Genomic DNA, 27,414 nt, shown 5'->3' with positions numbered 1-27,414 from the left:
GAATATTTCATTAACAGGAATAGAATCTCCTGAAATGAATAGAAGATGAGGACTGCGCGACGATAGCCTCTGTTCACATTTTACAAGTGATTTATATATATTTTAGCTTCACGCTGTATCACACATATAGCAGGGTAGCCAGAGGGATTCTTTGAACCTAATATAGACACAAGACACTGCCGTTCCCTACTTTCCGCCGAATTCTTGAGGCATTGCATGTTGAGTGGCGCAAATCGACACCGAGCTTTGCCTCGTTACCAGAGAGATGCAATGAAAATTTTAAATATTTCTTACCCCCGAGTATGGAAGAGGGTATGCATGCTTGTGCGTCTGCGCCACGAAGACCTCAAGTTAATATGAAATATGATCTATTTTTAGAGTTATGAGAGAAATGCAAGTAATTTTCATTCATGACTCTGAGCTTTTAACAGATGAAGTCAACTCTTTGTAACACTCGGATAAATGTATGAGAACGATAAATGTATGAGAACCTTAGTACTGAACAAAAATAGAATATGATTATTATTGAAATATGCGATATTAATAATATTCTTGAAAAATCTCTTAGATACTCGTATCTTGGTACATGCATTAAATGTTGTTAAAAAAGTTTCAATTTAACAAGACGTTTCGAAATCGAGCGTTCCACTACCTAACGCGCAATGTTGTGAACGGAGAGCGGAAAACGGAGTGTCCTGACACTAGGTACTTTTTACGTACCCCCCTGTTATAGGTGATATAAAGCATGAAGTTAAAGAAACAGTTATCTAAAATATATTTAAAACCGTCTATAGTTATTTCGAAAGGCATTAAAAACTTAAGTACATAGCAAGATCGAATACGACTTTTTAAATCCCAGGAGGATATGTGAAGGAACTGAAACATCTTCACATGTCTCGTAACGTATAGAGAGTGTACATTGAATCCGACGTATATTGAGAATGCTGTTAATTTTTCATATTGTAGGATTGTTATGTGACTGTAAGCTGATTTTTTAAAATGAATGCATAAATAGCGGGATTTAAATCCTATATATTAAATACAGATGTAACAAAAAAAAATATTTAAGTTATTGCGCGACTCTATCTATTTATTTACTATACGTATTTGGCGTTAGTTATAAGAACTATATACGCCGCCAGTCAACACGCAATGACTCGAAAAATTTTGCGGAAAGTGGAGAACGGAGTGTGTTAACACTAGATTCCCGCTGCCTACCTTGCTGCGTGGGGGATACAGCGTGCAGCTGATCTTACCTTTATTCATAAAACATCATTAGAAAATTATCTATGAACATTTTCATTTCAGTTATATTTACGAAAAATCTTAGCATAAAAGTAAATTAAGATAATTTTTAAGACACTCTATGAAGACACTTTGGGTTTTAATTATCGGGCACTATTTCGTATTGGCGGCGGAAATCATCGTCGTGATATTTGACTTTGACTTTAATATGAACCACTTTAACGTTAAATAATAATGGCTTCGTTCATATTCTCGAGATATTATTGTGGATTTATGGCTTAAGATTTCATCCACTGACAAGCTCAAGATTAATTTTAATACAAAAACACTTAAAGTTGAGTTTAATCAGTTAATCTTTCAAAAAAATTGCTATAAATAATAAAAAATAAGTAATTAGTAAGCGACGGTTTTGGGTTCAGTTTCCACTCGGGGGATAGTCTATTATACTTATTTGAATTAAAGAAGAAGAAAAAACCGCGGATTTGAATTCCACCAATCAACACGCAAGGTCTTGGGGTTTTCTCTAGTCGTAAGGTACGGAATGGAGTATCTTAACACTAGGTTCCCTGTAACTATTAGGGTAACCAGGTTCTTGGTTACCATAGTAAAAGAGAAACAAAACAAAAAACCTTAATCTTGTAAAAAGTCAAAATAAATCAAAATCTTCTCAAATATACGTATACATTTTTAAACATGGCTTCGTTTATATAGAATTCTGTATGTAAATCCATCACCCAACACGCTAAACGCGAAATTAGAACTGTCAGAAAGAAAAGAGTATCTCTCTTACTTTAAAATCCGGTCAAATGCGAGTCGGAGTCGCCCACCGAGAATGGTCATTATTTTAGGTGAATCGGAACAAAATACGTACTTATAAATGTTGACAAACTTAAATTTTGGTGCGTGGGGGGGGAATTTTGAATGAAATAAACAGCTTCAGCCTGTATCCCTCCCGGGGCAGTCAGAGGGAACAGAACGCCAAACGCTACGCTCTCTACATACTTCTTTCGCCTCGTCCACTGTCATCACAACCATTTCATAATCTGAATATCATTGAATAAAATGAACTACAATTATAGCTTTGGAATAGCTTTTTCTGCTATGTAAATTAAAAGTATATTTCTTTTAGGTACGAAAATGATTTAAATATAATCAATGTCCCGAGTAGAAATCGAACTCACAACCGTCGTTTTTAACGTCAGAGTCAGCCAATATTAGTGAACGACAGCTTCCTAAAATAAATTTCATATTCTGTAAATCTGTATTATTTAAGAAAAACTTTTATAAGAGGTCAGGTATTTCAAAGAGGCCTTTTACTAACTTAATTAACAGTTGGAAATTCGTTAACAAGCAACGATATTTATTTTGGTCGGCTTAGGAGATTTACAATATTAGCACTGATAACGTGGCAATGTATCATTTTGTTCTTTACATGTATATTTACAAAAAAATATTTTCAATAAAGTAAAAAAAGGATTATTATAAACAATAATAATAACACTCGAGGAACTTAAATGTTTAATATTTTCATCTCTTATTTCTGGCGGTGGGGCAAAGCGTGGCATTGTATTGCACCACTCAAACTCCAGAATTCAACGGAAAATGGGAAGCGGAGTGTCTTAACTCTAGGTTCCCTCAGCCTAACTTGCTACATGCAGAATACAGCACGGAGCTCGAAGATTAATAATATAATACCGGTTGGTACAAGCAAAATTATATTTTTATAAAAATAAATAAAATAGAGCTGAATTGAAATCCTTTATTTGTATAGAAACAAAAATCTATTATAACTCCATACGTAGTACACGTGAATTGAACTAAAATTGGCAAAACTTTTGTATTTGTATAGTGGTTTCAACTTTTATTGTTTGCACCTCAGTAGAAAATTAGTTTTTATAAATTTCTATGTAAAATCCTAAGTGGAGTTGAATAAGATGTTAAAAAATTCACTAACATAGCTGATGTAGTCGTTATTTTCGTTGTCGCTGGATCCCGCACATAGTAGAGTAGGCAGAGGGGACCTAGTAATTTAGTGTTAGTACGGAACGTGAGGAACGGAAGTGTGTTCATGGAGTATAAACACACTGGAAAAAGCTCATTTTACATATAGCAAGGACAAAGGACAAGTTAAATGTAGTGTTAAAATATTTCATGCTGTCTTAACATAAAAATTTCAATATGAACTTAACATAAAAATTTCCTCCTGAGTTATTTCCTCTGGACTTCCTCCTTGGTTATCTTAATAAATAATGTTATCTTTTCTTTTCTACCATAAAGTTGAAGTTATACAAAATAATCTATAACAGTCAGACGTGGATACTTAAATTATCACATAAATGACTTGTGCCCAGTGTTGAGGATAAAGCGTCATAGACGTTCTCAGTTGTAGCGGAATAACTTACGAATAGCCTGTCCTAAGATGTAATGGTTTACTATAATATTGAACGAAAGACATTGTTTATATTAATGTCAAAAATTAAGAAAATTTCTTTATTGGTTGGACATTCTTTATGGACAAACAACAAAGTACGCCTATAAGGGTTCCGGTACGGAACCCTAAAAATCTTTTTTTTCCTATACAAAAAAAAACAAAACTGCACAACATATTCGGATTTGAAAAGACATTCATCAAATATATAAACTTAGTTGATATTATATAAATCCCTCTTATTAATTAAACAGCTTGCCCGCTTTTGTTTAGCAAGAGACAATTTCACTGCAAGCTTATGCTAAATTTACTTTAAATATTCATTCGTATATTTAGAAGCAACTCGACTTCATTCATAGACGTATTTCTTTACAAAAAATAAATACTATTTTCTTTCTCTTACAGTCTAGATTTTTTTAACATCTAAGTATTTCGTTCTCAAGTATTTTTTCAAGGAAGCTTTCTATAATGAGATTGTTACTGAAGAACTTATATTTTTAAAGCAAAAATATAACACAGTAAGTTTCAATAGACCATGTTTCACAAATTAGTAGAGTGGCTTACAGCCAAGAATTCCGCAATATTGTCGACATTTTTTTATCTTCATATATTTCTATAATCTAACGTAGGGAACGTTTTTAGACACTCCATTTTCCTCTACATTTGGACTAAGATTGAAGTATCCTAGAACTCCCTCTGGGTTTAAGTTCGAAATCGAGTGAAAAATATTTCTCAATTATATACGATTGCAATTGAAGACATGACCAAACACAACCATCGCGTAGAACTTGTAAATAATCTACCTTACAATAATAAAGAGCCACAGGGCACTAACAACGTAATCCAAAGGATCGAAAGTGAACAAAATTGAATATAAACTTAGCGTAAGGCAGCGATTACCCGGATTTACAGATGAGGTCAAACTTGTAGGTTCCTTGAGAATTACATTGAGAGTACTAGTAATTTCTACGGAAACGGGAAAAAAGGGATTATACGCTTAACAATCAAAATTAGAAACAAAATATCATAAATTCAACTCAAGCAAAGTTGTGGACGAGAACTAGTTGCAGATAAACTAGGATAAGTAGGAACTTAAGCAGAGATTACTCGGATTTTGCAGACCTTTACAGTTCTGGCTTTTACTCCCCTGAGGTTTAAAAAGACGTAATGAGGATAGTGCGCTTTTAGGAAACTTCTAGGGTCTTGTAAATGTCTCAAATGTGATTTGTAAGTTTAGAAGTAATCTTGGAGTTTTCTCCATCTAAAGATCCATATAAAGTTTCCATGATTGTTTGTATTTGTATTGGTATGTTAAATCAAGAGTATACATATATTCAGGTACGTCGCCTACACGAAACTTATACTAAGAAAATCTGTACAAAAATGTATAAGAATTCTCCTTGTCATAATTTATTTATTACAATGTGATGAAAAGAAAACATTTTCAAGACGTCAAATCATTTGATTTAAATTCGAATCCACGACTTTCTTAAACAATGGGGCAATTTGTCCCAAAACTTTAGTAATATTAAATTGTCATCAACAATAAAATAAAATAATAATAAAATAAAAGGGGTGGGGACCAAGTGTCTGTAGTGTTATAGTGCTAAAAATCATATTATTCAAGCATTCGTCACATATAACCGTCTTTGATGTACCGTTCAATATAAGGATAACAAAACGTCGCGTAGTCTCGTCAAAGGCATACCGCGTGCAAATATTCACCGCACAAGTTTGTCACAAAATTAGAAATACGTTAACTATTCGGTACAGGTTAAAATACTCGTGGGCAAAACATGGTTGTTTTGAAACTTTGTTTGAGCTTGAGAGTGCTAAGCTAAACATTTAATTGTCGAAAGTCTTGACCACGCAGCGTGTGTAACAATGCATATAAAAAATCAGAGATGAAAGATTTATAAAGATATTGTATCGTTTTAGGTTCGTAATAAATGCAGGTTCAAATCCGTCTTCGGGAAATATAAAATATTCCCTACGAATGTTATTTTTTATAATTATGATAAGTTTGTTACCGGCAGCAATATGCCTACGCCTTTCCAAGTCCATTTCGTCCTCGACGTCAACCTACCGTCTCCACTAAACATACTTTCCAGATATACCATTTCATTCTCGTCTTCTAATATCTTTCCATTTACATTGACCTTGCGGTCGGTTCTTTCTTCTTCTCTTTTAAATATCAGAACCTTTGTTTTAATCGCGTACAGACTTAGACCATTATTTTTACACCTTTCATGCAGAGTGGTCTGCAACTTAATAACACAAATTTATGAGTAATTAAATTTTAAGTCTAAGTGCTGTATCAATCGTCATGTCAATATTGAACCTATAACCTTCGTACAACAGTCAAATACTTATAAACATCCCAAATACATCTTAACGCAATTACGTTTCAAAAGACGAGGGTCACTCGAGCCATCCATCCTTGTATCCGGAATACAACAATCTACTGGATTGCTGTTTGACATCAAGTGCAAATTAATGGAATTACTTCCATTCAATAGGGTTTAGTGTGTAAGTATATGTCCATGTACAAAATCCTATTATACATTATTTTTATATTTCTTTTAATCTTCACGCTATATCCCATTTATAACAGGGTAGGCAAAGATAACTGAGTATTTGTCTTGTTATTAGAGCAAGGAAATTAATATCTCATTCCTTCGAGTGGGAATCGCACCAACAACCGTTTAATTATTTTCTATTACAACCAGCAGTTCCTGAGATTAAAGTGCTTAACCAAACAAATTCATCAGATTTATAGTATAAATTATTATATTAGTACAGAAGTATAGACAGATACTACTCAAGTACCGTCTCACTGATACAAACTGTTCGTGCCAATCAATAGACTGTTGCTACATCTGGCTAGACAAGGTCATGACTCAATGCCTTCCGTATATAGTTGTCATTTATAGTAACAACTATTTAGGTTATGTAGATTAATATTTATTTTTTTTAAAAAGCTAAAATAATTATGGATTGGCAGTACGCGCATTCTTACCGCCTACCTAGATAGATGTGAAAGAACTAAACTTTTTTCTATTAAGTTGACAATTTTTGCGAGCTAAATCAAATAAATTCCCAAAAGACTTAAATTACTGATAAAGACTGTTTTAGTGCATAACAGTATAAGTTACCATATTAAATGATTTATCAATGTTTCTTAAATAAATGTAAATAAATATTCATATAGTTCAAGCGGACGAAGACGCGCGGAGCCATGTAAAGTATGACTTAGAGGTTTTCAATTGTTAAATTTGAATTAATATTATAATTATGTAATACATAAAATTTTATGTATACCAAATATTCTTTTTTAGAACATAGCAGGGAAGCAAAGGGAACCTGAGAATGTAGTTTTAAGACACTCCGTTCCCATATTTCAGAAATAAATATTTATATTGAAAATACATAAGATTTATTTAAAAAAACAATTTATATGAAATAATATTTACACCACTCCGGCCTTTTGGCAAAGGAAATCCACCTACCATTACTAAACGTCAAAAGGAAGAGTATTTACGATTATGAACATCAAATGGTTTGCGGTTTAATATGCACCTACTTAAGCGAGAGATGAAATTTCATTTGAATTTGAGAATTATTTTAATTTCCTCACTCAAGACAAAACGCGGCGTTGGGATCCGCCACTCAGAACTTAAATAGGGAAGGAAAAGTCTTAATACTGGGTTCTTTCTGCTTTTACATATGTGACTAAAATACTTATCAAATACATATATCTAGATGTATTTCGATTTCGAGTCTACAAATAGTTGGTAAACATCATCTAAGCTTCACACGTATTAGAATTACGATACAAAAATATATGTATATGTATGTACATTTACTTTAACACTATCGTATAGGATAGGGCTGTATAAATTTCTATTCACAGCATCCGGCGGTCAGTGCAATTTATTTCATACAAGATTGGTCTAGAATTTGCTGTAGATTGAAATTTACGATCAACCGTACGTGATTATATAGACAGTTTACTAATTTTTTTTTTTTGACATAATACATAATCAAGGTACCTGGGTGCGCAGAGGGCACCTAGAAACCTAATGTTAACACTCTGACCCTATTAAGACATTTTCTTTACTTTCCGCCGAATCGAGGCATTGCGTGTTAAGTGGCGGAACTTAACGCCGCGCCTTGCCTCGTTACCACAAAGAGAAAATTATAATGTTAAATAATTTATTCCTCCGGCTGTTAATTGAACCTACAACCGTGTACAGAATAATAAAATATGGGTTACACCATATTTTATTGTTTCTCTCTCTTTCACTATAACTTTTCTTTATTTTGTTTGCACATAAACTTCTAATATGAGACTATACATAGGATAAAATAACCGTTTATATGGAGTCATTGCGTGTAAGCCAATATTATAAACATAGCCTTCACAAGGTTGGGTCAATTATTATGTCATATTCTTTTCAATAATAATTATTATTGTAACAATAGTCAGACAAGTTTTTACTGTAGATGACCAGCATTTTAATATTATTTGTCCTTATGTAAAGGTTTTAATTTTTAAATCTTTTATTTCTAAAATTTCTAGGCTGGGCACAACATTATTCTGGAGTGGGCAAGGCCCACCTGGTCCCCCTTAATTCTACGCCGCTACCGTGTTTACATTCCAAGATAGCTGACTAAGAGAATCCTTCGATGGGAACGAAACCGAACATTTCAACATCGGAATGTTTCCTCAACATATTTTAGCAATATGCAGAGTAGTATTTTTTATTGTAAAGAGGATAAGTATACCTTACCTGTCGTACTTTAGTTAGAAATAACTTTTAATTAATAAATTTACTTTAATTACTATTTTTTCGGCGTTTCGTCTGTAGCTAACGTGTTAATATAATAATATATGTTTATTTAGAACGATTTTAAATTATAGATTATTTTAAAAGAAAATATGACTTCCTTTAAAAGTTAAGATTAATAATCAATTCCGTTGTCAATTCAACGAATTAAAAATATTCTGATACAGTTAACAAAGAATTGCTTATAATTTATTATAATTTTGACTTTTACAAAGGTAAATTTTAATCAATATCGGTTACAAAACTTTGGTAAAGTGCTTAAATTATATGTTTTATTCATATTATTTAATTCATATCAGCATAAATTGTTTATTGATATTAAAATAATAAACAGGTATTTTTCTTCGTTTTTATGACAATTTGTAGAAATATTTGTCCCAAATATATCTATATATATAAAATCGAAAGGTCACTCACTCATCACGAAATCTCAGAATCTACATGTACTAGGAATCTGAAATTTTGCATAGGAGTTAATTATAGGAGGTAGGTGCTCGCTAAGACGGGAATTTGCAATATTCGACTTCTAAGGGGTAGTTTTTGGGGTTGAAAGTTTGTATGAAGCTTCGTTACTGCAAATTCTAGGAGTATCAAATTTTGCATGGACTTGTATTATATATATTCATAAGTTAGGCATAAGAACATAACTTTAAAGGTAATTAGTAAGGGTTTTTGGAACTTAAACATGCTGTTAGAGCAATGATGATATTCTTCTAACTATTAATTAATGCCACACTATAAAGTTATGCGATGAAATATGAATTAGATTGCGAACTTCACCTTGAGTTGTAGTTTTGTCTTTCTAGTCTATACAGTTGTTGGTATAGTTCTCCTAATATAATAGGATGCATAACGAATGGACTTTAATAATTTAATTTGTGGATAAGTTTATTTTTAGGAAATAAATATATATGTCGGTTTATATAATTCATGCGACGATTGAGGTGACTCTGATAACGAGGCAAAGTGCGGCGTTGACTTCCGCCACTTAACACTCGATATCTCAAGAATTCGGCGGAAATTGAAGAGCGAGGAAATTCCTTTCCTCGAGTGGGAATCGAACCCACAATCTATACGCTTACAGTCACACGCTTGAGCCCCTGCGCTATGACTGGCCTTAAAAAAAACCTAATGAAATTGAAAATTATTTTTCTTAGTCTACTTTGAGATATGCCAAAAAAATAAAGTTCGTTCTAGAGCAATCTCAAAAATAGCATTTTATTCAACTTTTTAAGAATTTTCGCATGTAACAAGACTGCATTTACTTCATCAGTTTGGTTGACCGCACTAATTTCAGAAACTACGAATTCCAACTCAAAATTCGCAATGATAGTCTATTTATCGAGCAAGGCTATATAGACTAGGCTATTACCACTAGGCCATCTGACCACGAGGGCGAAGCATATAAGAGTTAGTTATACAATACGATCTAAACAACGTGAAGATATATCAATTAATTATGATTATATAAAAAAAAGTTGAATCGCAAGTTGAGTCGTGTTAATTATCTTATAATAATTACATTGTTCTTGGTCTGGTTAACGCGAACAGCTAGAGACACGCATACTATGAGAAATATTACCAGTTGAGTGATAAAGCCGTCATATTGACATGTTGTAAAAATACATTAATAATACGTTTATTGTATCAGTAGTATCAGTGTATAATCTACCTATATGCAAAGATAATCAAATAGGTAATTGAAAAGGGCCGTCTAGCTACCTCGTGGTAAACGCGATAGGTTGCGGTCCGATTCCCACTCGAGAACATTTCCGAGTAATATATATTGTAATATCTATATATATAATTTATTCGCTCAAGTAATGAGGTAGAGCGCGGCGTAGTTTCACTTTCAATACGTAATGCCTTCAGAATTCAGTGAAAAGTGAAGAGCAGAGTGTCTTAACACTAGGCTCGCTCCACCAAACCTGCTACATGTGGAAAATAGCGTGTAGCATAAAATTAGCGTCGTAATGTCTCTAATATGAAGTGAAGAAGATAAAAGTTGTGATAAAATAATAAATTTCGGATTGTTAAAAAGTGCGTTTGTTTTTTAAAACAAAAGAAGATAAAAGAAAAATCATTAACATTGTTAATTTTCTGTGAATTTAAGCTGTTAACGTGGACTTCTCGTTTTAGCAGTGGCGAACCAATAAAACTAACTAAAACACAGCTGTTCAAAAATTATACCTTAACGTACAGATATATAGAAAAAATGTTATGTTATTTATATGTTTTTTTATTATCTTACATAATTATTAGAATATTTATTTATTTATTTATTTATTTACACTTTATTGTGCACAATTATACATTAAGAAGAAAAAGAAGAATATAAAAACGACAAAAACATAACAATTGACACACAAAAGGCGGCCTTATCGCTAATCAGCGATTTCTACCAGACAACCTTTGGGTTAGGAAATCTGTGATAAAATAGAGCGGGTGGTGTAAATAAACTTACATGTCATATTAAATTCTAATACATAAACATAATACATATATATTTGAAAAAAATACATACCATTATAATATACTAATATATATAATAATACTATTTATAACAATGAGTTGTACATATTGATGTCATTTCAAGGTGAATCATCCTTCAAATAATAATATTTAACTAATTTTTTAAATATATTTAAAGATTTTGAACGTTTAATACTAAGCGGTAGATCATTCCACAACTTAGTTGCTTTCACAGCAAAGGAGTGCTCATAAAATCTAGAGGAATGTATCGGAGTTTTAAGAGCAAGATTCTCGGAGGATCTCAGTCTATTTGAATGCGCACCCAAAAATTCAAACATCTCCTTTAGGTAAGGAGGCGATTTCTGGTTGTGTAACACACAGTACAGAAGAGAAAGTGTATGTAGATTCCGGCGACTGCGTATTGGGAGCCACTTGAGCTTAGCACGAAATTCAGATACGTGGTCATATTTACGCAAATTAAATATGAACCGAATAGCGAGATTTTGAAGTCGCTCAAGTTTATTCAGATAGTCCTCGGTTAAGTTGGGATAGCTTGCATCGGCATAATCGAGAATTGGTAGTAAAAGAGAATTTGCTAACATAATTTTGGTTGGAATAGGTAACACAGTTCGTAGACGTCGGAGAGAGCCTATAGCATGAAATATTTTCCGACTTATATTATTTACATGTACGGTCCATGACATGTTCTGGTCTAAATGTACCCCAAGATCCTTAACTGACGTGCAATATGGTAAAAGCGTATCATTGAAAGAATAATTGCTTGAATATAATAATTAGATATATAGAATATATAGAATAACTAGCGGACGCGCGCAGCTTCGCTTGCGTATTTAAAGGTGAATTCTAATAACCCATGAAACATGTGTTCAATGAAATATTTTTAAGAGTCTAAATTTCAAATTTTTTAAAAATCGGTGGCGATTTAAAGATTTTTCCATACAAACTTTCAACCCCTTATTTGCACCCTTAGGGGGTAAATTCTAGAAAACCATGAGACATATGTTCAATTTAATATTTTTAACAGTCTAAATATCAAATTTTATAAAAATCGGTATATCTTTTATATATATAGATTGTTGCTATTTAAAAAAATACATAGTACAAGTCTTTTGCCAAGATGACTTTGAACTATATATGAACCATATAAAATGTACATATGTACAAACCTTACGTACCAAACGTAAGGTTTGTACATATGTACATTTTCCACTAACTTTGATTTTATAGAAAATGTGTTTTGAGTGGTAACAGTTTTTAAATATTTTGATGTTACTTAAAAATAAAAAAAAATATTATATATTTTTAATAAACACTTTTAAATATAACAGTACCCACATAAAGCTTATATGATTTATCATCGCAAATATCTTTTGGCTCGAACAGAAAATTCGTTGGAAAAAAATAAACATGTCATTCAGCGTTTAGATAACCACCTGTACGCGATAAATTCTGAGGGCCATATCTTATACATCCATCACTTTGACTTGCTAAATAAGATTCTTAAGCTTTATATTACGCTTTGTTTTAATAAAAGATTTCAAAAGTTCAAAATAAGACTTGTATGATTTGAGATAAATTTTTTTTTAATTTTTTTTTTTCGTTAAAGCTTGCAAAAGGAACCTTGATAACCGTTGAACATTCCGTTTTCAACTTTTTCTAGACATCATGTGTTGAGTGGAAGAACTCAACGCCACGCATTCTCTTATTATTGTTCAAAAATTATTACCTACCTTTCTTCTTCTTAATCTATCAAGACTCTCTTATTTAAGTCATTTTTGGTTGTTATCAATTATTTATACATACTGCTGCAGTATAGTGTTTTATTTTAGTTTAAATAATTAACAACTTTCTTTTTAAATTTCATTTTAAAACTAGTGATTTGTACATATAGTATAATAATGCATTGTTTAATTTAGTAACATTAATAATACAAATACTAAAAGAATTATACTAATGAGTTTTTACAAAGCCATAAAACAAAGAAAAATAATTATAATATATGGCTGTGTTTTCATTTTCATAATCAAATGGAGATATAGGTCATTCGACGTCGAGCGGGGTTAACGTTCCCGTCGATGCAGTATTGAAAATATCATGATACATTTTTTTTAAAATATCAAAATTTTACAATAGTTTAAAGTAATGGAATGTTTATTTTTTATACTCTACCAAAACATAGCGTCTCATTGTAAACGCGATGGTTGTAAACTCGATTCCCACTGGGGGTAACGGATGAATTATTTTCACTTCCTCGCTCTTATAAAAAGACAAAACATGGCGTTGAGTTCCGCCACTCAACAAGAGAATCTTAAAAATTGAGCGGACACTGGGGTATGCATTCTTTAAAAACTGTTGTAGGGTTACAGTGACTAATAGTAATACAGTTAAACTGTAGTGGTAAAATAAGTGACTATAACAGCTAATATTGAGATCGTGAGTTCGATTTCCACATCGATCTATTTGTTCTGTACATGATAAAGCTATACTTATTTTTTATAAGCCTCGATACCAGAGCGAAGAAATATAAATATTGATTATTATATGTAATTGTTTAAGAATATATGTACCTACGTGAATATCTATCACCTGTTGATCAGTTGATTAGTAGATATTAAATAAATAACCCAAACTCTCTCACGCAAAAGTGCTGCACAAAAATAGATACAATTTTCATGTTTTGTACATATCTCTTACCGCTTTTAAGAGCATTTAAGAAAAACCAAGCTTATGTAAAAAAAAGCAATACTAGAGAGCCTAGGGCAAGTAAATAATCTCGGTTATACCTACATCCGAGTATATCCACCGTTACGTAACAGTACAATCCCCTATTAGACGGCAATTGAACGCGACCTGACATTCATATTCAAGACATAAAACACGTCATGAAACAATTTTATGGCTGCTTAACAAGGAAACTGGCCAGAAATGATTGCTACGAAGTACAATTGCACTCGCTGAAAGAACTACTGATCGACGATAAAGATTTCTTATGTACGTATGCACATTTTTAGTTTTACTCGCTTAATACTACTAGTATCAACTAAGGGCCTTAAGCTTGACACTTAGATAGGATAGAAAATGAGCAGTGTACAATAACAACAGATCACCGTACAAGATCAAAGTCAAAGTCTTATTAATTACGCTGTATATTAAAAATAAATTAGATAAAATAATTCCTTACTAGTTAGTATTTTATATTTTAATAAAACTACGTACATATATATTCCCATGCTACTATACGAAATTAAACATAATTGGACCGCAGTAATTGCAATTAAAGCTGATCTAAATCATTTTACATGTCGCTTATTAGCTTGATAAATGTGAGAAATATTATTATTTACGATTCTGCCTTTATAAAGGTAGGCTATAGCATAGACATTGCATTACGTTAGTCGTTGTATGAAGATGCATGGTTACATGCAACTTGCATAGTGATTTAGTATAGTATAATACCCATATAATAAACCTAGACCACACTGAGTCACTAAATCAAACACTTAGCAAAGTCAAGGAACTTTCTTACATACCACTATTACGGTAGCAAACGGAAATTCAATAAGCAGTGTGGCCACTATGGCCATCTAAATTGTAAGTAATGGATCAATTGAATAGCTCCATTCTAACTTATGTAACAGATGTATAAGGATTTGATATCAAGGTCTTAGGTATAATTGTGGTTTAATCGTCGATTATTAATTCTAAGTATCATATTAGGCTTACAAATGGTTTTAATTGTTTTAAAATTACGGCTATATTATATAACATTTATTTATACATATACCAATAATATATTATATACATTATTGGTACATATTTCGAATCAAAAACTATTATCGGATTTCTAAGAAAGCTAAATAGATCGAAAAAAAAATGTAAAGATATAAAAAGTTCAAAATAAAAAAAATGAAATAGGGTCTCTTCAAAAAGAGGATGATTGTTTCGAGCTAACGATTCTAGTGTCAACCGTAAATTTTTCATCACATTTATTAAAAAAACTTAAATTAGTTTCATTTGCCGGCTGTAGAAAAAATAATAATAATATATATTTTTTTATAATATCGTTATATAAATATAAAGAAATCCACCAATACACAATGATAGCGCCATAATTGGCAGTCCGCCAAGTGTCAAATCCCGATTACACTTTAGATGTTATTTCTGTAACGTACACTGGGTTGTACCTCGAATAAAATGTCACCGTACGATGCTAGTTTTTACGAGGTCGCCCCGCTTTCATCTTATATTAGGATAAGTAACAAATTTAAAAGAAATGTCTTCCATTCCATTTTAGATGCGATAAATTATAGATATTTTATTAAAAAGATGAGTATTAAACATATAATTACTTTGAAAATAATATTTAACGACAAAGATAGAGGTAGTACAAGTGTTTATTAGCCTCAAGTTATAATAATCAAGAATAAGCTTTTGTAAATTATTGCTAGTTTTCCTTGATTCTTGAGAAATGCAGGCATCAAAGAATGACACATCGCAAAGCCGCAAAAATAATATTTATAGCACCTAGTGTATTTCGACTAAAAAGAACAACTGGCTTCAATTTTGAACAATTATTGTAAAATGAGAAGACGTATCATCTCTACAGTTTTCTGTGTGACCGTAAAAAACTTATAATATAAATGATAAGAATTAATTATGATTAAAAATAGATATATACCCAAACGTAATTAAATAAACATATTCTAAATTAAGATAATATGTAAAATGTCCCATTCCTTGCCAAGTGTGATGCATGTGTTTAATAACAAATTTAATACAACGTTTAATAATAAATGTAGCGAAACTATTATCTATAAACGTTAATTACATACCGTCAAGGATAATAGAATCAACCAACAGCTGCACTCAGGTACTTTAATTAGTGCTTAACTGACATTAAATCAATGCATGTCTTTGAGTGTATTATCTTAATTTCTGTCTATAATATTTGCTAAATAATAGTAATAATCATCATTTTTTAAAATATATTTTTTATAAGGTGTTACCATTCTTATTGCTAGAACAGTGGAACAGGTAATATTAGACTTCACCCACGTCTATATCTCTCAATGTGAAAAGTGGAAAATCAAATTCATCATAATTAGGTACATTTTCAGGGTACGCTTTAAAATATATAAAAGTCAAGAATACATAAGAAGATTCAAAAATTAACTTCACGCTGTATCCCGCACACAGCAGGGTAGGCAGAGGGTTAGAGGCCTAGTGTTAAATCACTCCGTTCCCCACTTTCCGCCGGATTCTGGTGGCATTGAGTGTTGCGGAACTAACTGGCGGACTACGGATACAGCGTCAAGCTACAAAAAAATATTATTTTACGCCTGTCCAAACCGGTGAACGATTATTAACATCGAAATTTGCTTGGTTACAGAAATACTAGCGAAATTACACGTGTCACAGTTTATATTCTGATCCACCTACTATTAGTTTGTGCCTGAATCACACATCCTGTCAATTTGTACGGTGATATATACGTTTGTTTATTCGTTTATCATTTTATTGTACCTTTAAAATCTCTTGAAATTATACAAGATCTTTATTATATATTTAACAGCAAGCTTATTTTTCTTTCACAATAATATCAGTACTTGTTCTCTATCTAAATAGAGAAAGTAGCGCTATGGTAGAGTGGTATATAGAGTCCACAGCAAAGATATTTGAAAAATGTACGTACATTCAAAAATTAAATTGGGTCATATCAATTACTTTGTATTTAACACAAAACAGATATTTTAATTTTTGTGAGAATTTTCATTGTCTCAATAAAAATAATGTAGATTATAGAGAATTCATTAAAGAGATTACTAGTTTTACTTTTATTACTGTTGAAAAAAAATTTTTATAAAGATTTTTTACTTTAAATTTAAAATTATGTTAGTAAACTATACAGAAACATTACAAAAGAAAAATATTAACAATATTTTTACGTTGAGAGCGTACTTTTAAGGGAAAGCTCTATTTACTATGTTCAACACATAACCTTAAGCCATAACCTAAAGCTAACAATAATACATATCATAGAAAAGCAAAAAGAGAAATTTATTCTTCAAAAAAAGTAACATAGGCACAGGCAAAATGGTTTAATTTTTCATTATTTTTTTTATTTTACTATGAGTTCTCAGTTTGATTTCTATATTTTACCTGTTAACATTTAAAAGATTTTTTTAATGTAAAGGTGCTCTTTATGCATAGATGTGTCTTTACATTGTTTGGTCTTGGTGATTAAATTATCACTAACAAATCAACCTCGTGTAGGTATATTGAAAAATATTTTTTCAAAAATCTCAGGAATGCAGAAGGTTAATAGCAATAGTAAATTTGTATGGAGATATTCCACAATATTTATATTGTAAATATATTTTAAACATATTGTTGACAGATTTAGGGAAAACAAGTTATTGAAATTTGGCATCCAGCCCGCACGTGCCAGCCAGCTCATTGTACAGAACGTTAATTGTTTTATGATTAATTTACTTTGTGATTGATTTATTTTAAAAACATTAACAGGTTTTCGGTAGTTTCATCTTCATAGTTCTGCCATTTATTTCATTGATAATAGTATCGACTGAATAGTTTGGAGAAGATAGCAACTAATGTGTCGCAAGAATTTCTCAGCCGCGACCTTTAGTAATGAAGAAAACGACTACCTTCTGAAGTGACTATGTTGTACTCCAATTGCCACCCAGTGACATGACATATGTAAGTATTAGACTCTTCAAGTATTCCGTCTCACAAATTTTACGGAAATACGAGAAAATTGTTCTTTTTCCACTACCTGCTCAATAGAAAAATTATAAAGAAGCATTTCATGCATTTGGTTCAAAGATTTAGTATGATCAAATTTCTTTATTGAAAGGGATCAATTGGGATGATATTTACATCCAGAAACAAACGATCATATTATTTCCTAATAACAATTTAGTAATTATATGATTTTTTTTTTCTATTGACAAGTAACTGAATTGACATAATTTAAATAGAAAACCACGAAGATACAAAATCCAAAATAACATAAAAGATTGTCATCAAATCGTAGCTAACAAATAAACAATTCGGAAAACCGCCATAAATCCATTCATTAGTCGATACCGCCAATGTCAAGTTTACGTACACTGAAACGGGCCAAAGGAAACGTAATAAAGAAACTGAACATTCGTATAAATAACTCGGAACTACGTAACACTTTGATGTCGTTTACAATCGTACTCCAAAGCTCTCTATATGCTGCGCGTTGTGCTGACAGCTCCGCATGACGATAAGGTTGACGAGTTACTTTGATAGATACCAGATCACGTAAAGTTTTTTAATATATTTTTTTTACTTTCACGCGGATATAGCAGGATACACAGAAAAACCTAGTGATAAGACACTTTATTTCCCACGCACTGTCCAGTTTTGATGATATTACGTCTTGAGTGGCGAAAACAAAAACCGCGTTTTCTTTTCGTACCACATTGATCAAATGAAAATTCATAATACTTTTCCCGGAGTGGGAATCAAACACGTCATCACGACTTTTGAGATGTAATTTACACTTTACATCTCAAAACTATAGAAAGTAGAGGAAAAGAATTTAATTAAGAAATTATAATTAATGTATAGGGGAAATGAAAATTTATAATTATCTTTTTTTTTGTTAATTAAAAATAATTTAATTTCATGCAATTAAAGGTTACACTTAATTTAAAATATTAGAAAAAAACCATCCAAATCGTTGCCTCAACCTAGTACGCTTTAAAATTTGAAATAACCTACTCTGCCTGTTGCTGTCAGTACCTACGACAGATTTTTTTGTTTTTCTTTCTTTTCCCTCGTTACTAAGGCCAGGAAACGAAAATATTAAATTCCACATTCTTTACTTAGTTATTTCGATTTGACCACGCCGGCGAAATCGCAGGTAGAACTTATGTATGTTTGTAAAAATCAAATATGAGTGTATATACAAGTGTAAATATACATGCATGCATTAATCTTTTAAAGTGAAATAATACTAGCACTAGGGCTTAAGTGAATTGAAAATTACACTACAAGACTACGTATTGTATGAGACGAGCAAATGCAAAGGAACTCTCTGTTAGAGTAAGATTTAATAATTCACGTTGTATGAAAATGCTAGGAAAATAAAGTCTATAGGGAATGTTAGTCAGTAGTATTCGTACTTACAATAGGGATTTTCTATTCTTTAGTTAACATATTACGTGTTTTAATTTTCTTTTTAATTTTCTCTTGAATTATTGCTGCTTGTGTCAATATATGTGACACACGTACGTGCTTATATAGATTAGAAGTGCCTAATCGTTTTCAATTAAAAAACGTATTTTTTACCTACGAGAAAGTGTGGTATTCCTAAATAAAACTAAAAATGTAAAAATTTAAGTACCTTAACCCTTCATCGTAAAAAAAAAATACATTTTATTAACTTTTATTAAAAAATAACAGACACATTTTTACAAGTGAGATTCGAACTCTATCTAATAAAATTAGTCACGCAATACGGAGCCACGATGGCAAAAAGAAATTAAAAACTATTATTAATCTGTTTTGTTCAGCTGAATAAATAAATGGACTATAAAGTGAATTTTAATATAAAAATGTACAGTAGGTATATCCCGCGGGAACCTTTGCTTTTTCCTGAATAAATGAGTTTATCAATTTCGATATGAAAGTCCTGATATTACGGTCTCATTTTTATAATAAAGTATATGATTTTTTATAAATCATATATTTAAAAAAATTGTAAGTGATAAATAACAGCATAACATTAGTGGCGGAACTCAACACCGCGATTTGCTTGGTTGCTTGTTGTTTGGTTACCATAACATATTAAATATTTCTTTCCTCCGAGAAGAATCTAAACCCACAACCGTCGCTATTACAGTCACACGCTTAAGCTTCTGAGCGACGACGACCTCATGCGACAAACGATGTTTACTTAATATTTTTTATTAATATCAAGATCATGTTCATACATAAAATATTAATAGATTTACCGGGAAATGGAGCATTAAAATGTAAAAATACGACATACGTTTAGTATCTTGGCCACAAAGTGTCTACATGAACTGGTTGAGTATTGCAAAAAGAAATTATATTTTGAGTTTCTTATTCTTCAATCGAATTCAAGTAGTATATAGTTGATCGAAGTTCTTCTTACTTTATGTTGTTTATTTACCTACATATAAATCGTATGAATGTTTTCCTATGAACGTTTTATATTTAATTTTATAATTTCAGTCAGTGTCATTGTTTTTTTTTTTAATTTCTTTAGAAAAAGGCGATACAAAAATATTCTTACATATTTAAGTATAAATATATTGGAGTTCGTTTCTCACTCAAAGGGAATCAATAGTTTTATATATTTAGAAAGTGGAGACCGAAGTGTCTAGGCACTAGTCTTCCTCTGCCTACCCTGCCATATGAGTGATACTGAGTGAAGCTAGAAAATAGAATCTAAAACTATCGCGATTAATTAGACAAGTCGGTATTGCACCACAATGACAACTCTTATGAATAATATCTATTCATTGATTGAATCACGTCATCACTAGTAATGAAATGAATACACGAGCACTGTTTGTGCAACTTGCACTGTAAAGTTTATTGTTTATTTTAGTTTAATGATATATTGTGTGGATTGTACCCTTATGAGAATAACATTACTGAAATGTGACTGAAATCATACGGGGTGGTTATTGGCTTAATCTTTGATCAGAATAAAATTCTAGCTTAATAGCTAATAATAGTTTTTTCCTTCACATTGTAGCCCGCATATTTAAAAGGTGGCAGAGTAAACCTGGGTAATAAGTCTTAAGAGACTCCTAATGACAGAATAAAATATTTCATTTCCGGGGAACCGAACCCACAGCCTGTCGCACGTTTGTGCCCTGCGCCACAATTGACCAGTATATATTATTTTTTTATATTTTATTTCTAGGTTGGTCGTAGCAGCAAAATGTATATTTTTTTAATAAGGTGACATTTTATTAATTCTTATAATTTTGCAATGCTATTATAGTTTTTTAAGATATTTCAGATCTATTTACGAGGCAAATACGCTACATTGAGTTTCATCACTCAACACAAAACGCCTCCAGAATTCAGAAGAAATTGGAGAACGGAAGTGCCTTAATGTTAACTAAGTGTCTTAACACTAAGTTCCCAGGATCCCTCTGCTTAACATTCTATGTGCGGAATACGGCTTAAATAAACGATGTCGGGGAAAAAGCTTGAAGTCAACGCAAATATTGAATTTTCTGCTACATTATCTAACTTTAATATCAATTCAGAACTGACTTTTAGACAGGTTTACAAAGTCCTAGAATGAAAATAGACTAAGAGATACAATACAAGAATTTCATTTTGATCAACAGTTGTTTTTGAAGCGTGTTCGTTCTATTTCTACTGTAGGTAAAGTAAAAAAAAACAATTGTTGAAATAAAATTCTAGTTTCCACACTACGGAAAAATGTTATTTTCAAGTTTTACTTTGTTCGTTCTTGGTGTTTCAGTTTATGCATGCAATACAATTTGGTTCCAAAATAGTAATTCATGTAATAGTAAAAAAATAAGATTAAAGAGTGTTTAGAACATATATTTTAAAAATACTCCTTTCAGTATTTCTTCGGTTTGAAATTTATTATGTTGGTATATTTATTATTTAACTAGCGACCCGCCCGCGATTTACGTAATTACTGCCACAGTATTTATTCACGTTTTTAATTAAATCTCATATATGAGACAGTCCGTGAAAAGTGGGATATCCTTCATAATACATATTGACTAATTCATTGACTATCCAACACAACGCTAGTTGTACTGTTGCCTTCTTTAAGCATTTTAAAATTTCTTGTCTTTACAATTTTGTCCTATTAAATAATATCTATTTACTGCTTTCGCTGTGGTCAATTAGAAATAACTAACTTTATGCTATATCCTGTACATACCCAAGGAACGTAGGGTTAGGACATTCCCATGTCAATAAGACACTGTCGTTATCCAACTTCGGCCGAATACTGGAATAACTGTGTGTTGAGAGTCGGTCTTAACACCAGAGCGAAAAAATTAAAATTTTAATTAAATATATAATTTCCTTGAGTAAGAATCGAACCCACAACCCATCGCGTTTACTTCAAACAAAGAGTTGTGTATGACATTTTAGGTGTCCAAGGTTTGCCTTAGTACGGTCAGTGTAACATCGGCGCCTAAATGCAAAACTTTTGATTCAATAAGCTTTCCTTTAATCGTGTCAAATTTCAGCTATCCGGAAAGCAATAATTCTAAGCATATGACAACGTTTTATATATCACAAAATTCACAAATGAAAAACCAAAAAAAGCAACAAATAACAAATATCATTAATTTGGATTATTCAGAAACAGAAAGAACTTTAATAACGCAACGTAACATTCCTTTACCAATAGTACAAAGCCGATAGCGTCCCTATTAAATAATTGTCACGCGAATACTTGCAAGTAGAACGAAATTAATTCTTTTATAGTCTTATTTTACTTGGTTATATATAACCGATTGCCTTAAAACATGCTACAATATAAGTATTTAAATCGATCGATATATATATTTGTCACCGTATATTGAACTCGATTCTTGAGACCACTGACCTAAACAACGTCAAATTAGATAATATATCCATAATAAAATAATAAGCAAATATTACTCAATCATGTTTCTCAATCATCTTTGTTAACGGAGGCACAACGTCTGACTGTAAATACAACGAATATGGGTTCGTTCTTTCTCACTTTGGTACCAAAACAAAGGCCACTCAATACTCACTACATTCCCCTACCCTGCCTGCCTACCCTAATGTGTGAGATACCGGATACTTCGAAGGCTATAAAATAATAGTCATCTTAACACATCGTCGATTTGGCGGGGTACACCGGAAGAACTTAGTAACATATTGCTTTTAGATGTTCATAGGTACCTATTATATATGTATATTCCCTACTAATAATTTTATCTACATACATAATATGTATATTATAATAAGAAATAATAGACAAGCACAAGATTAATTTAACGCACCTGGCACATCTTTTTCTGCGTTATTTTCGATGTCGCCCATCGTAGTGTATAATAATTGTTTGTATTTATTAGCACACAATATGTAGCACGAATAAAATTTAATGAACTCTTACATCAGTGACATTATGACTTATTTTTCGATTAAATAAACACTATGACACACACTTTATTATATATATTTTTATTAAATATAAATTTACAGACACAAATATGATATGGCATATAGGTACAACAATTATTTAGACAACATTCAGAACTTTCCCGCCATTACGAGTTATTTTTTTTCAGACGCTGTCATACGTCTTCGTAGCAAGCGCGTCAGTCACAAACTGTTCTATTTTTGTTGTGGAAAATGAAAAGATTTTATTCATGTGTGTAATTACGATATACGAGTATATTGTTAGATAGATTTAATTACATACCACTAACGCACATTTCAGTAGATTTTATTATTTTTGTGGCTGTAAATTGTTTGCAGGGATTCTTTTTTCTTTTGAGCTTCATCTTTTTTTTACATACACATATGCTCGACCAAATTAACACAGATTTTTCCCAAAATTGTGTCCAATACCAATGTGATATTGTTCGTGCTAAGAAGCTATTTAATTCCGCGTATAATAGTAGTTTCTGTTAGATATCTTAGTCATTGGATTAAAACACCAATAAAATTTATAATTTATCACTCTGAACGCTTTTTCCAAATGTAATTACTTTGTTTGTCTACTGGGACTTTGACTTCATTAATTTATATTTTATACAATGTCCAGAAGCTATCTTAATGAACACCTAAGAATATAACCATACCTCTCAGAGATCTTCAACATTTTGCAAATTAAATATTACGTTCAGACCTTTAGTATACTTTAGTAGTTTTAGAATTTATAAATTCGTGCTTAATGGTGAAAAAAAAGAATAAAATTCTAATTGTACTGTTTTGCTCTATTTCATGACCTATCCTATGTGAGCCATTTATTTTGATTTTTATTGGGAAAGTGTGGTTTAGATGGATAATTTGTCACATTTTTTATCTATTACTACTTGCTTGAACCTATAAATTGGCCCATAGAACCTTAAAGATCACACCAAGTTGTGAGAAATAACATTTTGACAACTGTAACAACTCTAATAATGTTGAGAAATAACATTTTGAATATGATGTATATTCAAAATGTTATTTGTTTCAAAATGTTTACTCTCGCGTTGGTATAATAGATTCTAGAATAGAAAAGTGAAAAGAGAGAGTCGATCTTATCTTAGCAAAAACACGATATAAAAAATGTCATTAAAATTATAATTTTCAATATCTTGGCACAATGGTAATATCTGCTTGTAAATACGACTGTAGTAGTTGTGATCTAAATTCGAGAGAGTATAGGTATATACAGGTAAAATATCAGGTATACCAGGTATATACAGGTGAAATACCTTGATGTATAATACGTTTTTATCTTTTTCGCGCTTTTATTAGCTTCGGCAATAAAATATAAGTGATATTACGTATAATACTTTTTTTATTTTCGACCGTTGTAATTTAATAAAACATGTATAGACTATTTCACCCTAATGTGTACACAAAATAAATATATAAGTTATTGATTTTAACTTACTTTGATAGATGAATCATCCTTTTTTATTTTACCACTTTATTCAACATATTAGATATATTTTTAAACCGGTTAATAAATAAATGTGAAATATGTTAATAGTCTGTAGCGTGTCTTGTGACATTTCATTGTTTTTATTGACAAATGCCAAAGTCACGCACGACATATGTCATACACAGTGTTGTTTGCCAAGTTTTGTACTGAATAGTTCTGTTTTATCAGTTATTTTATTTCCTATTCATTTAAATTATAACATATCGTAGAGTAATTTAAATGTATGGATTGCCGTTTATGTACTCATAATGTCAGATAACGAAGAAAATTTACATCGTTTAGAGGGAACATCGTCTGATGCTCCTTGCGGTCTAATTATCAAGAAAAAGGATAAACCTCCTGATTTTCAATTCATTAAGCCTTCTTTATTGGGTTTAGATAAGCTAGCTGCTGCTAAGCGGAAGCAAAATAGATTGATTTCTTTTCAAAATGAAGAAAATGATGGAGATGATTCCAATAGTAAACAAGATTCTTCTGAAGCAAAGAATCGAAAATATAGAAGACATAATGAAGAAACACCTACTTATACAGGAGGTCTGTCGGAACAGGCGCGGGAACGAATGTTAGAGCGACTGCAAAAGTAAGTTAACCTAAAATGTTTTGTGTTTGAGTTAGGATATTTTGGTTTCAATTATTTATTTGGTTTTTGATTTAATGACTGATTCATATTATACCCTATTCAAGGCAGGCAAGGTAGGCGCGTGATAAAAGATAGTTTATTTGTCTATTTTGCTCACTTGGTCACATTGAATCTAAAATATAGATATTCCTATAATAATTTTCAGAAAAGAAAAAGAATCTAGAGAAAAAGGTGTTCACTATTCAAGCCAAGAGGAAAAACAATCCAGATCTAAAGATGATGATGCTCACTATAATCGCTATGATAGACGTGATAGAGATAGGCGCAGTGATGAAGATAGGAGAGAGAGAGACAGATATAGGGACAGAGATAGAAGAAATGATAGGAGTGAAAGAGATAGAAGGAGGGATTCAGATAGAAGGACTCGAGATAGGGATACAGATAGAGATAGTTCAAGAAGAAGCTATTATGAACCTAGGTTTAAAGATGAACCTAGGACACCAAGGTTAGTTGTTTTTTACAAATTCAAAACAAAAAATCATAGTAAACTCATGAGTATATGATAATTTATGCTTTAGGAGTATTTTTTTAGTCTTATTTATTAAATTTAGTCTTTTCACTGCTGTTAATATTATTCAATGTTTAATATAACTCAATTTTGATAAAATAATAATAATTTTTTAATACTTCGCTATAAGTGCTTATAATTTTAACACACTTGAATAAAATACTTATATTAAAATATGAATGTAATTCAATAAAATTGGACATTAAAATTCCAATTAAATTAATTTATAAATTTATATTCCAGTATAAAAGCCCTAAAACCAACAGACAAAACAGCATGGGATGATGATGATGATGATCCCAAAGCTATTCGTAAATCAAGTTGGGACTTCCCCACACCTTTGCCGAGAGATAAGAAACCCACAAGAGATTATAAGGGACGGCCATATGATGATAGTGCTAGAGCTACACCACATAAGTAAGCTTAAATGTTTTTTTTTAATTTTTTTTTTTAACAGAGTAAACAAAACTTAGTGTTAAAAATCAATTAAAAATTGCTTGTAATAACCTTTTTAAATAAAGGATATTATTAAATTTGTAAATTTGTAAATACTACTCAAAAATAGCATTGAGTTCAACACTATAACATATATATTATATATATGTTATAGTGTTGAACTCAATGTTGAACTCAATGTTATCATACAATGTCCCTAACTTAGATGGAAGGTAAAGAAAGGAGTGTCTTAACACAATGTTCTTTCTGCCAAGCCTGCTGAATGCTGGAAAAAGTGTGAAGCTAACGTATATAAAGCATATATATATAATTATAAATATATTTTCAGGTGGGTCAGCTCTCGTCGCGGCTTAGATGCAGATGATCCTGAATGGCAGGAAGCAGAGAAAAAGTTGGACAGAGCTTGGTATAATATGGGTGAAGGTATTATCAACATTTACATTATTATTATCTACTTTGTCTGTTTTATATTATAATAATCAATGTACAAAATGTATGTTTATTAAATTTGTAAAACAAATGTTTCACAAATTTAGATGAAACTTTTGAGTAATATAGCTTATACATCAGATAAACACATAGGCTAAAATTTATATATTTTTTTTGTATAATGGAGCTATAATAAAACATTAAGCTCAAACAAGTGAAGCCTTGTTTGGGTCGCTAATTATTATATAAAATATGCAGGTGAAACAGACGAATCGGATCCCTTCGCCGGTACAAGCGCGGAATATATAGCGAAAAAAGAGGAACAAATAGAAAAACGTAGAAACAGGAAAGTCTCCGCCGCAAGACAGCAGATAGACAAGGATAACGAACTGTGGGAGAGAAACAGAATGTTGACGAGTGGTGTTGTACATTCAATTAATGTTAATAATGATTTGGATGAGGTTAGTTATTGTTTTATTTGAAGATAATTTTCTTTTTAGCCCAAGTTATGAGACATTCCATGTTGAGTTGAGAAATTCAACACCATGCTCTGTCTGTCAAAGCAGATGAATGAATGAAATAATTAAAATATAATCGCTCCTAATGGCCCTCAAACACACAACCATTACGTTTAGGGTCTGACAT

The 27,414-nt window shown here is 31.3% G+C and overlaps 2 protein-coding genes across 2 annotated transcripts in view; one reads left to right on the top strand and one right to left on the bottom strand.

Moving 5' to 3' along the window:
* The window catches only part of Ac76E (adenylate cyclase type 2 Ac76E), a 146,206-nt gene extending 122,785 nt beyond the window's left edge, over nucleotides 1-23,421 (bottom strand). The window contains exon 1 of the mRNA XM_085187866.1: nucleotides 23,079-23,421. Coding sequence (XP_085043992.1) covers nucleotides 23,079-23,118 — 40 coding nt within the window. The 5' untranslated portion in view covers nucleotides 23,119-23,421. The remainder of the gene's footprint in view (nucleotides 1-23,078) is intronic.
* A 1,422-nt stretch (nucleotides 23,422-24,843) lies between these two features.
* Nucleotides 24,844-27,414, top strand: part of Prp16 (ATP-dependent RNA helicase l(1)G0007) — a 71,380-nt gene continuing 68,809 nt past the window's right edge. Inside the window, exons 1-5 of the mRNA XM_085187859.1 lie at nucleotides 24,844-25,316; nucleotides 25,522-25,821; nucleotides 26,128-26,301; nucleotides 26,669-26,763; nucleotides 27,028-27,230. Of these exons, the coding sequence (XP_085043985.1) occupies nucleotides 24,985-25,316; nucleotides 25,522-25,821; nucleotides 26,128-26,301; nucleotides 26,669-26,763; nucleotides 27,028-27,230 (1,104 nt within the window). The 5' untranslated portion in view covers nucleotides 24,844-24,984. The remainder of the gene's footprint in view (nucleotides 25,317-25,521; nucleotides 25,822-26,127; nucleotides 26,302-26,668; nucleotides 26,764-27,027; nucleotides 27,231-27,414) is intronic.

This window comes from Heliconius melpomene, chromosome 7, assembly GCF_056956725.1.
Source record: "Heliconius melpomene rosina isolate 202511_hmr_F chromosome 7, ASM5695672v1, whole genome shotgun sequence".
NCBI classification, from domain to species: Eukaryota; Metazoa; Arthropoda; class Insecta; order Lepidoptera; family Nymphalidae; genus Heliconius; species Heliconius melpomene.
The sequence above is the reverse complement of the archived record's forward strand: the minus strand, read 5'-3'. Positions and strand labels throughout refer to the sequence as shown.